At 42.6% G+C, this 14,546-nt stretch overlaps 2 protein-coding genes, 1 long non-coding RNA gene and 1 pseudogene across 3 annotated transcripts in view; 1 reads left to right on the top strand and 3 right to left on the bottom strand.

The window, feature by feature from the left end:
• Window positions 1–12,181, top strand: part of LOC146302321 (uncharacterized) — a 32,980-nt gene extending 20,799 nt beyond the window's left edge. The window contains exon 5 of the long non-coding RNA XR_014732008.1: window positions 11,738–12,181. This is a non-coding gene — a long non-coding RNA (uncharacterized LOC146302321). The remainder of the gene's footprint in view (window positions 1–11,737) is intronic.
• On the bottom strand, window positions 2,363–4,983 carry LOC146302324 (protocadherin alpha-C2-like). The gene has a single exon (XM_084697408.1). The coding sequence runs from the start codon at window positions 4,790–4,792 to the stop codon at window positions 2,363–2,365; it is 2,430 nt and encodes an 809-aa protein (XP_084553534.1). The 5' UTR covers window positions 4,793–4,983.
• Window positions 5,308–7,716, bottom strand: LOC146302323 (protocadherin alpha-C2 pseudogene; annotated as a pseudogene).
• Window positions 8,226–10,670, bottom strand: pcdh2a1 (protocadherin 2 alpha 1). The gene has a single exon (XM_084697407.1). It carries the CDS (start codon window positions 10,668–10,670, stop codon window positions 8,226–8,228), a length of 2,445 nt encoding a protein of 814 aa, XP_084553533.1.
• Window positions 12,182–14,546: the final 2,365 nt, after the last annotated feature.

Below are 14,546 nucleotides of genomic sequence, written 5' to 3'. Positions count from 1 at the left end.
AGTCACCTGGAGAAACTGGTATGTTATCCGAGAGTTTTTTACAGAGTCAGTGTCTATAGCTATCACCTTGGAAACCAGGGATCCTTTATCGGTGGATCTGGGGATCTTCTCCTCAACTACTGATCCATGTGCGCGCCACGGAGAGACGATAACAGGTGTGTTGTCATTTTGGTCCACAATTACAATGCGAACAGTCACGTTACTGCTGAGCGGAGGGACACCAGAGTCTCTGGATTCAATGTGGAAAAGAAACTCCTTCTCTATTTCGTAATCAAACGTCTTTAGTGCGTAAAGATTACCGTTCTCTGGATTGATGGAGAACAGCATGGACATGGAGGTGTTCACTATCTCCTTTTCTATAATAAAATAAACTAGATACTGGTTTTCATGTAGGTCAGGATCAAAAGCAGTGAGGGAACTTAACAAGGCCCCAGGTGCGTTATTCTCAGTAACGGGAATTGTGTAGAACGACTTAGGGAACTGTGGAACGTTGTCGTTAACGTCTAGTAGTTCCAAAGTCATAGTTTCATTGTCAGATAACGGAGGGGATCCCCTGTCTGTAACAGTGAATGTGATGTCATATTCTGGTACTTTTTCTCTGTCTAAAGGCTCTGAAACTACCAACTCATAAAAGTTATCAGAAGATTCTCTTAGCGCAAAAGGTAAAGTATTTGGAATATGTAAATCCACTTCTCCATTTTTACCAGAGTCCTTATCGCCAATACTAATTACTGCTATCACTGTATCTACAGCTACATTCTCCTTGATTGGACTCTGGAATGATCTAATGGATATGTCAGGATGATTATCATTCATATCTTTTACCAGAATGGTTAATTTACACTGGCCTGATAATGGATTTGCGCCCTTATCAGTTGCTATTAGCTCCATGTCATAAATCCTGAAGTCTTCATAATTAATCATTTCCTTAATTATAACCTCACCGGTGTTGGGGTTTAAACTGAATGTGTCCTGCGTTTTTTCTGATGTATACAAACTATATGAGTATACTATATCTGAATTTGATCCCTCATCCAAGTCAGTCGCATTCAGTTTAACAACAACGCTTCCGATTGGGGTGTTTTCCATTACATTTATAGTGTAGCTTTCTTGTTCAAACTGCGGAGCGTTATCATTGGTATCTAAAACACGAACAATTATGCTGGCCGTACCTGAGCGCGTGGGGACTCCGCCATCTACAGCAGTGAGTATTAGATAATGAACAGCCTGCTCCTCTCGGTCTAAAGACCTTTTCAGAATCAAATCAGTGAATTTTGATCCATCTCTACCAGTCTGTATTTCTATATCAAAATGTTCGCTTTCACTGAGAAAATATGTTTTGATCGAATTCATTCCAACGTCAGGGTCAACTGCGTTATTCAAAGAAAATCTTTCCCCCATGGGCGTTGCTTCAGAAATGTCCAGGTGAATTGAATGTATCCTAAAAACAGGAGCATTGTCATTAATATCCATGATTTCAAGTTCAATGTTGAATATTCTTATTGGACTTTCTAACGTGACGTCCATTTTCAGAAAACACGTTGTTTTGGAGGTACACAGGTATTCCCTGTCCATCTTTTCTAAAATGTAAAGCTCCCCAGTTTCTTTGTTAACGTCAAGATATTTATTATTAGCAATGACGTCTAATCGCATCTTCCGTCTCGACAGTGTTTTCACATCCAAACCCAAATCAGCAGCTAAATTGGCGACCACGGAACCTTCCTCCATTTCCTCCGGTATAGAATAGTGTGTAACTGCAGATGCTGTGCTACAAATTGCAGAGAAAAGAAGAAACACGGAGACGTACCTCTCCCAGACTTTTACTGTACAATACGCGTGCATTGTCCTTTTCATCCTTTTTTTGCTGTCCGTCAGTCAACTGAAATGTATTTCCTATCAGCGGATTCGGAAGTCAATCTTAGACGTCAGTACAACTTTGAAATTAAACAATGTAATAGAGAAGCATAACCATTAATTTCCGAGACGTTATGTATCAAGTAGGCTACCGGTCCACTGATCATTCTCTGACTTCTCACGATGAGGCACTGTCATGGCGACCATGATATCAAAGTAGAGTGCATTCCCCTAGCAAACAGCGACACATTGTGCAGGTAGCAAGTCGGTACCCATATTTTTGATCGCAACCAACATCTATGTGGGTAAAAAATTAAAATTAATTTGAGACTTATGACTGTTGGATTTTAAGGAGTTTGGAAAGCTATAAAGTGAAATGTTCTTAAGGCCATGGTTTTGCACCTCCATTAAGACTTGGGCTACCTAATGTCTTAATTAAAGGTAATGAAACCATGACATTTACGCTCAGCCAAAAGGAGAATTAATAGATATAATTTATAGCCTAAAACTAATATAATGGGTTGGTGATTCTCACCTGCAGAGTAGAAGCGGCTGAGTCGCTGGTCTCAGTCAGTCCCGTGCTTCTTGGAATACTGGACACGATGTATCTGGATCCCTTTGGCACAGGCTGTCTGACTACCAGCTTTCCCTTCCTCGTCTCCGCTAGAAACATACTGTACCAGTACGCATCGTTGGAGACCAGGGTCGAATCCGCGATGGTGGAGTTCCTCTCACTGATCACGCTGTTCCTGCTGGGAGGAGCCGCTTTGCTGGGGTTCGGTTTCTGACACTTCAGCACACAGGTGACCAATATGGTGATCAGTAACAGAAACGACACAGAGCCCAGTCCGATCACCAGGTACAGGTTGAGGTCTGAGAAGATGTCATATTCTAGAGGCACTTCAGTCATGTCAGAGTAGGCTTTAACAGCAGTCTCCACCGTGGAGAACTTGATGGTGACTGTAGCAGAGAGCGCAGGCTCTCCATTGTCCTTGGCGATGACAACCAGCCGTTGGTGACGTGGGTCTCTGTAACTGAACATTCTCATAGTCCTGATCTCTCCGTTGTATTGATCCAGACTGAATAAGGTGGCGTCAGTGACCTGGAGAAACTGATATGTAATGCGTGAGTTTTGTACCGAATCCGTGTCTATAGCTATTACTTTGGAAACCAGGGTTCCTTTATCGGTGGATCTGGGGATCTTTTCCTCCACCACGGAGCCGTGTGCGCGCCACGGAGAGACAATAACTGGTGTGTTGTCATTCTGGTCCATAATAACGATGTGCACAGTCACGTTACTGCTGAGTGGAGGGACACCAGAGTCTCTGGCCTCAATGTGGAAAAGAAACTCCTTCTCTATTTCGTAATCAAACGTCTTTAGTGCGTAAAGATTACCATTCTCTGGATTGATGGAGAACAGCATGGACATGGAGGTGTTCACTATCTCCTTTTCTATGATGAAATAAACGAGATACTGGTTTTCATGGAGGTCAGGATCAAACGCAGTGAGGGAACTTAACAAGGCCCCAGGTGCGTTATTCTCAGTAACGGGTATAGTGTAGAAAGACTGAGGGAACTGTGGAACGTTGTCGTTAACGTCCAGTAGTTCTAAAGTCATGGTTTCATTGTCAGATAATGGTGGGGATCCCTTGTCTGTAACAGTGAATGTGATGTCATATTCTGGTACTTTCTCTCTGTCTAAAGGCTCTGAAACTACCAACTCATAATAGTTATCAGAAGATTCTCTTAGCTGGAATGGTAAATTATTCTGAATTTTTAAATCAATTACTCCATTTTCACCAGAATCTTTATCGCTGACACTTACCATAGCTATCACTGTATCTAATGCTACATTCTCCTTGATTGGACTCTGGAATGATTTGATGGATATTTCAGGGTGATTATCATTCATATCTGTGACTATAATTTTTAGTTTGCATTGTCCTGATAACGAATTGATTCCTTTATCCGTTGCTATGACCTCCATGTCATACATCCTAAAGTCTTCATAATTAATCATTTCCTTTACTGTTATTTCCCCAGTATTTGAGTTTAAACTGAATGTGGTCTGTGTTTTCTCAGAGGTGTACAAACTGTAAGAGTAAACAATGTCGGAATTGGATCCTTCGTCTAAGTCAGTGGCATTCAGTTTAACAACAACGCTTCCAATAGGGGAGTTTTCCATCACGTTAATATGATATGTTTCCTTATCAAACAGAGGGGCGTTGTCATTTGTATCTAGTACACGGACAATGATGCTGGCTGTACCAGAGCGAGTAGGGACTCCGCCATCTACAGCGGTGAGAATTAGATTATGAACACCCTGCTCCTCGCGATCTAAAGCCTTCTTTAAAATCAAATCTGCAAATTTTGTTCCGTCTCTCCCTGTCTGAATTTCTAAACTAAAGTGATCACTTTCGCTCAGATGGTATGTTTTAACTGAATTGGCGCCCACATCCGGGTCTACTGCATTGTTCAGCGAGAACCGTTCTCCCAGTTGTGTAGACTCCGATATGTCCAAATGCATTTCATCTCTTCTAAAATACGGTGCATTGTCGTTTATGTCCAAAATTTCAAGCTCGATATTAAACATACGTAGTGGATTTTCAATTGTAACGTCCAGTTTCAAAAAACAATTTGTTTTGGAGCTACAAAGATGCTCTCTATCCATCTTCCGTAATATGTACAATTCTCCAGTTTCTTTGTTAACCTCCAGGTACTTTATAGGGGCAACAACATCCAGTCGCATTTGCCTTCTATTCAATGTTTTAACATCTAGGCCCAAATCAGACGCAAGGTTTGCAACAACAGATCCTTCCTCCATTTCCTCTGGAATAGAATAGTGCGTAACTGCAAACGCTGTGTTAATAAAAGCAGTGAAAAGAAGCAAAATGTGAACGTACCTCTCCCATTTTCTTGCTCTAATGTGCATCTCCATTGTCCTTTTTGTATGCCCTCTTTTGTGGACTAAAACTAACTTAAATTGTATTTGACCACGGAATGCATGACATCGAATGGAAAGCTGTACCACAAATCAATCAAATCAATTGTAAATTAAAACAGTAATCCATTTTTTTTCTTCTGATTTTCGGACGGATTCAGCACCAAGTGGCTGTCAACAGTTATTTATCTTAGTAACCGCTATATGACGTACTGTCATGGCGGACACAGCGTCATGTTCAACTGTATTTAATTGGGCAACAGCGACCCTTTGTGCCATTGTCATGTCTGTACACTTTGAAGCTATATCATGAAGACTGAGTGAGACAAAAAATGAATGACAATAGGCCGAGATATACAACGTGTTCCGTTTGTGAATCTTTTGCGCAGGAGTTACGCTTACAGAAGAATGTATTGCAACTGCTAAAAGGTGTTAAGATAATTACAAATGAGACAATACATTTTAAAACTCTAAACTTAAACCTACTCACATAGCCTTTATGTAGTGTTCAATCATACCTGCAGAGTAGAAGCGGCTGAGTCGCTGGTCTCCGTCAGTCCCGTGCTTCTTGGAATACTGGACACGATGTATCTGGAGCCCTTTGGCACAGGCTGTCTGACAACGAGCTTTCCCTTCCTCGTCTCCGCTAGAAACATGCTGTACCAGTACGCATCGTTGGAGACCAGGGTGGAATCCGCGATGGTAGAGTTCCTCTCACTGATCACGCTGTTCCTGCTGGGGGGAGCCGCTTTGCTGGGGTTCGGTTTTTGACACTTCAGCACGCAAGTGACCAATATAGTGATCAGTAACAGAAACGACACCGAGCCCAGTCCTATCACCAGATACAGGTTGAGGTCTGAGAAGATGTCATATTCTAGAGGCACTTCAGTCATGTCAGAGTAAGCTTTAACAGCGGTCTCCACCGTGGACAGCTTGATGGTGACTGTAGCAGAGAGTGCAGGCTCCCCGTTGTCCTTGGCGATGACAACCAGCCGTTGATGACGTGGATCTCTGTAACTGAACATTCTCATAGTCCGGATCTCTCCGTTGTATTGATCCAGACTGAATAACGTGGCGTCAGTCACCTGAAGAAACTGGTATGTTATCCGAGAGTTTTGTAACGAGTCCGTGTCTATTGCTATCACCTTGGAAACCAGGGATCCTTTATCGGTGGATCTGGGAATCTTTTCCTCGACTACAGATCCATGAGCGCGCCATGGAGAGACGATAACTGGAGTGTTGTCATTCTGATCCACAACAACGATGTGGACTGTCACGTTACTGCTAAGAGGAGGGACACCAGAGTCTCTAGCTTCAATGTGGAAAAGAAACTCCTTCTCTATTTCATAATCAAACGTCTTCAGTGCGTAAAGATTGCCGTTCTCTGGATTGATGGAGAACAGCATGGACATGGAGGTGTTCACTATCTCCTTTTCTATGATAAAATAAACTAGATACTGGTTTTCATGGAGGTCAGGATCAAACGCAGTTAGGGAACATAACAAGGCCCCAGGTGCGTTATTCTCAGTAACAGGTATAGCGTAGAACAACTGAGGGAATTGTGGAATGTTGTCGTTAATGTCTAGAAGTTCTAAAGTCATCGTTTCATTGTCAGATAATGGAGGAGAACCCCTGTCTGTAACAGTGAACGTGATGTCATATTCTGGCACTTTCTCTCTGTCTAAAGGCTCTGAAACTACCAACTCATAATAGTTATCAGAAGACTGTCTAAGCGCAAAAGGTAAATTATTCGGAATATGTAAATCAACTACACCATTTTCGACAGAATCTTTATCACTCACACTAACTACTGCTATGACTGTATCTACAGCTACATTCTCCTTGATTGGACTCTGGAAGGATTTTATGGATATTTCAGGATGATTATCGTTCATGTCTGTGACTAGAATAGTTAATTTACACTGACCTGATGCAGGATTAGCACCTTTATCTGTTGCTATGACTTCCATGTCATAGATCCTAAAGTCTTCATAATTAATCATTTCCCTCACCGTTATTTCCCCAGTATTGGGGTTTAAACTGAATGTGTTTTGTGTTTTCTCTGGTGTATAGAAACTATATGAGTATATAATATTGGAATTAGACCCCTCATCTAAGTCAGTAGCATTTAGCTTTACAACAATGCTTCCAATAGGAGAGTTTTCCATTACGGTAATGTTGTATGTTTCTTTATCAAACTGAGGGGCGTTGTCATTCGTATCTAGTACACGAACAATTATGCTGGCCGTACCGGAGCGTGTGGGAACTCCGCCATCAACTGCAGTTAGTACAAGGTTATGAACAGCTTGCGCCTCTCTGTCTAAGGCACTTTTCAGAATTAAATCTGCAAATTTGGACCCATCCCTACCTGTCTGGATTTCTATTGTAAAGTGCTCACTTTCGCTTAAAATATACGTCTTGACGGAGTTTGAACCAACGTCAGGGTCGACTGCGTTGTTCACAGAGAAACGTTCTCCAGCCTGGGTTGCTTCGGATATGTCTAGGTCTATAGTGTCCCTCCGAAAATGCGGTGCATTATCATTTATGTCCATTATCTCAATTTCGATATAGAATATTCGCTTCGGGTTCTCAATTATAGCTTCCATTTTCAGGTAACAAGATGTTTTGGCAGGGCAAAGATATTCTCTGTCAATTCTCTCTACAATGTATAGCTCGCCCGTCTCTTTGTTCACATCCAGATATTTCTTATTGGCTATAATGTCCAACCGCATCTTCCTTTTACTTAACGTTTTCACGTCCAGACCTAAATCGGCTGCTAAATTGGCGACCACAGAACCTTCCTCCATTTCTTCCGGGATAGAATAGTGTGTAACTGCAGACACTGCACCCAGGATGGCAGAGAAAATTAGAAAGACCGAGACGTACCTCTCCCAGTGTTTCGCGCTGTATTTCGCCTCCATTGTGCTCATATTTTTTTTTGCGAAGCAGTCCAACTAACTGTTTCAGACACTAGCTACAATGTCATCCTTGGACATGATCGCCACTCCTCTCTTATTAACATATGACTGCAAAATAGCTTTATCCTGATTTCTAAAGGATCCAGCACCAATGAGCTGTCCAATGTTAATGATCAGTGTTCCCTATGACTCGCTGTCATGGCGACGATTACCTCACAATGAAATGTATTTTATTGGCTTGCAGCGACTCTTAGTGCAAACAATCCGCATGTACTCTTATGTTTTGTTCCTGACAAGCTACGAACAAATGTTCAGACTTGTATTTGCAAAACGAAGTAAATGCGCTTCATGGAATGAGTGAAACATCTGCAATAGTTTGCTATATAATGTGCTGTAAACGTTGTTTATTTCATACGTAGACAGTATGGTATTACTTGTTATAAGACCGTGGGCGGCACGAACACTAGAAGAACCATGGCTTATTTTCATTAAACTCACAACAATCGACTGTTTTAGATGTAAATCTTAGGATATCTTAGAAGCAGCAGAGATTTGAAAAAACATCGTCTCACCTGCAGAGTAGAAGCAGCTGAGTCGCTGGTCTCAGTCAGTCCCGTGCTTCTTGGAATACTGGACACGATGTATCTGGATCCCTTTGGCACAGGCTGTCTGACTACGAGCTTTCCCTTCCTCGTCTCCGCTAGAAACAGACTGTACCAGTACGCATCGTTGGAGACCAGGGTGGAATCCGCGATGGTGGAGTTCCTCTCGCTGATCACGCTGTTCCTGCAGGGAGGAGCCGCTTTGCTGGGGTTCGGTTTCTGACACTTCAGCACACAGGTGACCAATATGGTGATCAGTAACAGAAACGACACCGAGCCCAGTCCAATCACCAGATACAAGTTGAGGTCTGAGAAGATGTCATATTCTAGAGGCACTTCAGTCATGTCAGAGTAGGCTTTAACAGCAGTCTCCACCGTGGACAGCTTGATGGTGACTGTAGCAGAGAGCGCAGGCTCCCCGTTGTCCTTGGCGATGACAACTAGTCGTTGGTGACGTGGGTCTCTGTAACTGAACATTCTCATTGTCCGGATCTCTCCGTTGTATTGATCCAGACTGAATAAGGTGGCGTCAGTCACCTGGAGAAACTGATATGTAATGCGCGAGTTCTTTACCGAGTCCGTGTCTATTGCTATCACTTTGGAAACAAGGGATCCTTTCTCGGTGGATCTGGGGATCTTTTCCTCCACCACGGAGCCGTGTGCGCGCCATGGAGAGACGATAACTGGTGTGTTGTCATTATGGTCCACGATAACAATGTGCACAGTCACGTTACTGCTGAGTGGAGGGACACCGGAGTCTCTGGCCTCAATGTGGAAAAGAAACTCCTTCTCTATTTCATAGTCAAACGTCTTTAGTGCGTAAAGATTACCGTTCTCTGGATTGATGGAGAACAGCATGGACATGGATGTGTTCACTATCTCCTTTTCTATAATAAAATAAACTAGATACTGGTTTTCATGGAGGTCAGGATCAAACGCAGTGAGGGAACTTAACAAGGCCCCAGGTGCGTTATTCTCAGTAACGGGAATTGTGTAGAACGACTGAGGGAACTGGGGCGCATTGTCATTGACATCCAACAAATGTAAAGTAATCGTTTCGTTATCAGATAAAGAGGGCGTTCCTCCATCACTCACTAACAGTGTGATGTCATACTCCAGTACCTTTTCACGGTCTAAAGGTTCCGATACTATGAGCTCATAATGAACATCAGAGGACTTGTTCAAAATGAATGGTAGAGGCTGGCTAATTGATAGACCCACCTTGCCATTGTTTCCCGTGTCCTTGTCGCTTACACCTATAAGAGCTATGACTGTGCCGACGGGGATGTCCTCGTTAACGGTACCTTTAAGAGATGTAATAGTAATTTCTGGGTAGTTATCGTTCATATCCGTTACGTGAACTATTAGTTTACACTGGCCCAACAGGGGCTGTGCGCCTTTGTCCTTTGCCTCAACGTGCATCTCGTAGAATTTCATGTCCTCAAAGTCAATAGTTCCCTTTACTGTTATCTCTCCAGTGTTTGGATTCAGTGCAAAGATGTCCTGAGTTTTCTCAGATGTGTAAAGTGTAAACTCATACGTAATGTCTGCGTTAGGACCCTCGTCTATATCTGTGGCGTTTAGTGTCGTTACAAGGGTTCCAATTGGAGAGTTCTCAGTCACGTTAACAGAAAAAAACGGTAGGTCGAACCGAGGGGCGTTGTCGTTTGTATCCTGCACTCGAACAACAATATTTGCTGTGCCAGAGCGTGCTGGGACTCCGCCGTCAATGGCCGTTAATATTAGATTGTGGACCGAGTGCTCCTCTCGGTCTAAGGCCTTTGTCAAAACCAAATCAACATATTTAGTGCCATCACTCCCTGTCTGAATCTCTATGGTAAAATGTTCACTTTCACTGAGCTGATACGTTTTGACTGTGTTAATACCAACGTCTGGGTCAACTGCATTGGGTAGGGAGAATCTCTCCCCCGGTGTGGCTGATTCTGAAACGTCCAACTCCACCCTGTCTCTTCGGAAATGGGGAGCGTTGTCATTTATGTCTGTGATTTCCAACTCAATGTTGAAAATGCGTAAGGGACTTTCTATGATAAGATCTAGTTTAACAAAACAGGTCGTAGCCGTTTTTGTCGGACAAAGGTATTCTCTGTCTATTTTCTCCACGATAGAAAGCTCGCCAGTTTTTTTGTTGACATCCAGGTATTTTTTGCTATGAAAAATATCGAGCTTTACCTCACGGTGTACCAATCCTCCAAGCTCCAGTCCCAAATCTGCGGCTAAATTCGCCACTACAGAGCCTCTTTCCATCTCCTCGGGAATGGAGTACCTTGTCACAGACAAAGCAGTGCGCCATGTCACACACAACGCAAAGACAATCCAGAGTCCTTTTTGCTGCATCCTTATAGAAAGAGGTTTTCTTCCCGATGTTACTGGCGTTAACGTTCTTAAAACAACAAAAACGAATAGGATCTTGGTGGTTTAATGGCAGTAAGGTAGTTGCATTGTTTCTAAATTAAAAGGCATTTCCTAAAACAAATGCTTGACTGTCCTACAGAACTGATGATTCCTAGTGCCTTGGCTAGCTCGTTGTACTCTGTGATATTTACTAGTGAACAGTGACACCGTGTGACTAAAACACTGCTGTTTTAAACCCTATCGCAGACTCACATAGACAAACGCATACACACGCGTATCGCAAAAACCAAGAGTTAAATATCAGGTAAATCCTATATCACGCTACTGTGCTATCTCACTGATTATTACATTAGTCAACCGCAAAAAGATGGTGCAAGAATTAAACCGTAGGCTTCTCAGAATCAGCTGGACACTTCAGCACCACGCGAATGGACAGCGCCCAACTGACAATTCTATGCAGCCCAGCTGACTTTCAAACAGTCCCTTGTGTTTAACTGACCTCCGTCCGGGATCTCTTAACTGTACATAGGCCTAGTTTGATGGTAAAGTTATCTGATGAACATGTTTAAATGATTGGAGAATGGTGACAACATCGGAAACTGTTGAAAATTCAACATTGATTGAAATTGAAAATGGTTTAATATTCTGAAATTATATACTGTAGTGGCTTGTTTCGAATTCTTGCATTTTCAAAGCATCTTACTCATCCTTATAAGACTTGCACTGTGAAATATATTTATTTCTCCTCTATCTTCCTATCTCGCTGTCTCTCTGTTCCTTAATGAAATGTGCCCTCTGGTGGAGATAAAAAGGCTAGGCTCAGAAAGGTTTTTTAATTAAATGAGAACAACCATGACTTCAAGATATCAAGCATTGCTTGAATGTATATACACATATTTGACCTCACAATACAATTACATATTCCCATTTAGAGTGTAACTAAGTTATAATCATCTAACTGCCATATGAGTGACTTACCTCCTGAGCCCAATAATCTATTTTGTGATGTTTGTTCACTTAGTTTTCTGTTTCTTCTCTATCTCTTCCAGGTGTGTCGGTGTGTCAGTGTGTGTGGTTCCTCCTATGGCCAGTTCTACCCATGTTTTGTCATTGTGGTGCTCTTCCTTGTTCATCTGTTCTGCTGTCAGCATCCTTCAACGAAGGATGATTGTTTCCAGTGGTGCTATGTGTAATGTAAAATAATGATAGATGCTGTGTTGATGATGTATGTCTGTAAAAGTGGTTGGGCATTGAAGTAATGTAGTACTTTCATGTGATTGTAGTAAGCTTCTTTAACTGTCCTTAGTATGCAGTGTGTGAATCTGATGACACTCATGATATAATGCAACTCATCATGCTGGTACATATAACTTTCTTACCAAATGATGTAACTTATGCATATGGATTTCCAGTATCTGATACATGCATACCAGTTTCCATGTACAGTCACCAATAAAGCCACAGGGCAAGAGTCAGGGGTAGTAGAAGAAGAGGATGGGCTTCATTCATGTTCGGAAGAAAAAGGGCATCTAATTCCCTTTTGAGGTTCGTACAACTTCATATGTACATTGTATCTTAACAACAAATTAACATATACACATAAAGTATGACCTGTGTTAGCAAGCAAGACGGTGGCTTCATATGAACCCCAAGCTATATATTTACTTAAAACGTATATATTTACTCACTTTCCGTACGCCTATTGAAGATGTTGCTTATGGTTTGTGAGAGCTGTGAAGGGGGTGATACATCTCAAGCCTATCTATTTTAAGGTGACAGCTCTACTTTCATGTTCACATTCATCTGAGTGAGCCCATCTATCTGACCTAAATAGCTCAGGCCCTGCCACCATCCATCCCAATGGTACGCCTCCCCAGACGTGGACCTGGTTACCTAGGTTACTCTCCAGTTCGAGGGCCATGTGTTTCTCTGAGGACAACTCATCCTTATTAGCAAAACTATTCTCAATCTGAGGCACGCACCAAACTATTTACCCCTCCTGCATTCGGCTGATACTCATCTGTTGACATTCGGAACTTGTTCCGTGATTAATTAAAAGGAAAAGGGCATGGCAAGAGGGGGGGGCGAGGGTCGGTGGATTGCGTCCAGGTGTGGCATTTGGATTTGCGGCCCCCTTCCCAACGCTTGTTCCCATGGCTCACCATCTTAATTAAAATGATATTTTGAGAAGAGAATTTGTTTGTTCAGATAATGAACCTTGGCTATTCTCTGTGGGCGAAAGGAAATGCGAGCACTTCAATTAGCATATGTTAGCATTTTACAATGTTTATTCTGAAAAAGCTTACCGTTGCAAAAAGCTGGCCCTGATGCCGACGTTCTTTTCCCACAACACAAGTTTATAGTTTCTACACCCCCCCCCCCCCCAACTTACTTAGGCCTGACAATGTACATGTAGTTGACAATAGGCCTATGTAACCATATCTCTAAGTATACAAATTGACACCTGCCTCTTATAAACACAAAAAAATCCATATGAGAAAAAATACTTTATTTGAGAAATGTATAGACTATACATGAGTTGGGGAGAGCTTACCTTCTGCGTTTTAGAATCAACTGAAGTTTTCATTTCATACTCTTTTTTTTTTCTCACACAAATTGTGTCTTTTATGACTTTTAAAGTATGATGCTTGTGATCAAATAGTGGATTAACACAACTTGATTGTATATTTTTCACTAAACATTAAAAAATATAGTTCCATAACAATGTGCAAATTGACGCCCTAAATTCCAGACCTTTTTGGATGTTTCCATTTAAAACATTTGCTGCTCACTGATTGTCAAATAATAACAATAATAATAACAATACTTTACAGAAAAACACAGACTAACAAAATAAGTTTCAAGGTGTCAAATAATGTTCACCAGTGCCATTTGGGTTTAAGGAACCCTTTCAGAAATTCATTCATTGACACAGAATCTGTCATATTGCATCCCTCTCCATTTCAAAGTAGAGCTTGACTGTTCATTCATTCATAATTTGTTAATGTTCTCATTCAGCCGTCTGCTTTGTATTATATAACAATAATACATTAATTCAGTCATTTTTTCAAGTTCATCATCCTTCCATCCCTGGGCCGTCTCAGAGCCTCCATGTTAATCGTTGTACAGGTCGTTGTTGATGACGGCCGTCTCCCCCTGGGGCTCGTAGTTGGACATCTGGAGGCGTCTCCTCTTGCCGAAGGTGGAGAAGGCGTTGTGGACGTCCAGCTCGCTGCGGTGCACAGCCGGCCTCAGGGTGCAGAGGGCCGAGGGCGTCCCGGGGATGTACACATTGTGTTGGTAGTCAGGCGGAGGGTGAGGGTGAGGGTGCGGGTGGGGATTGGGTGGTGGGAGGGAGGGGTGCGCAGGGGGGAGGGAGGGCTGCTGCTGCTGGGGTGGAGGTGTGCAGCGTGGGGTCCAGGAACGAGGGGGGACAGCGGTGGCGGCGCCGGCTGACGGAGACATCTTGTAGTCTGTGGGAAGGAAAGAGGAATCGGGTATTGGATCAGAAGAAGAGTTGTAGCTTGGATGTTTGTTCTGTGTGTGTGTGTGTGTGTGTTTGTGTGTGTGTGTGTGTGTGTGTATGCATGTCAAGGCCTCTTTACCCCTCATGTGAGTCCCCCAAGTCCAGTACTGGCCGGTAGCCATGGGTGTGATGTAATTGTCTGGGTCTGCATGCATGGCCTTGCGCATCAGCGTACCGTCCATGTTGATAGAGTTATAACTGCAGCAGAGACAGATAGCGTAAACATTGGTCAGTAGAGAATGACAACACCCATGTTGACACCAAGCCAGCCTTCTATCGTGATTTAATCACGTCTAGAGGTCAGTTGGTAAGGGAAATGCTACAAAAAGAAT

The sequence above is a fragment of the Hypomesus nipponensis genome, chromosome 1 (assembly GCF_054491055.1).
Source record: "Hypomesus nipponensis isolate SF chromosome 1, ASM5449105v1, whole genome shotgun sequence".
In the NCBI taxonomy this organism is placed as follows: Eukaryota; Metazoa; Chordata; class Actinopteri; order Osmeriformes; family Osmeridae; genus Hypomesus; species Hypomesus nipponensis.
This window is presented reverse-complemented; position numbering and strand designations above follow the sequence as displayed.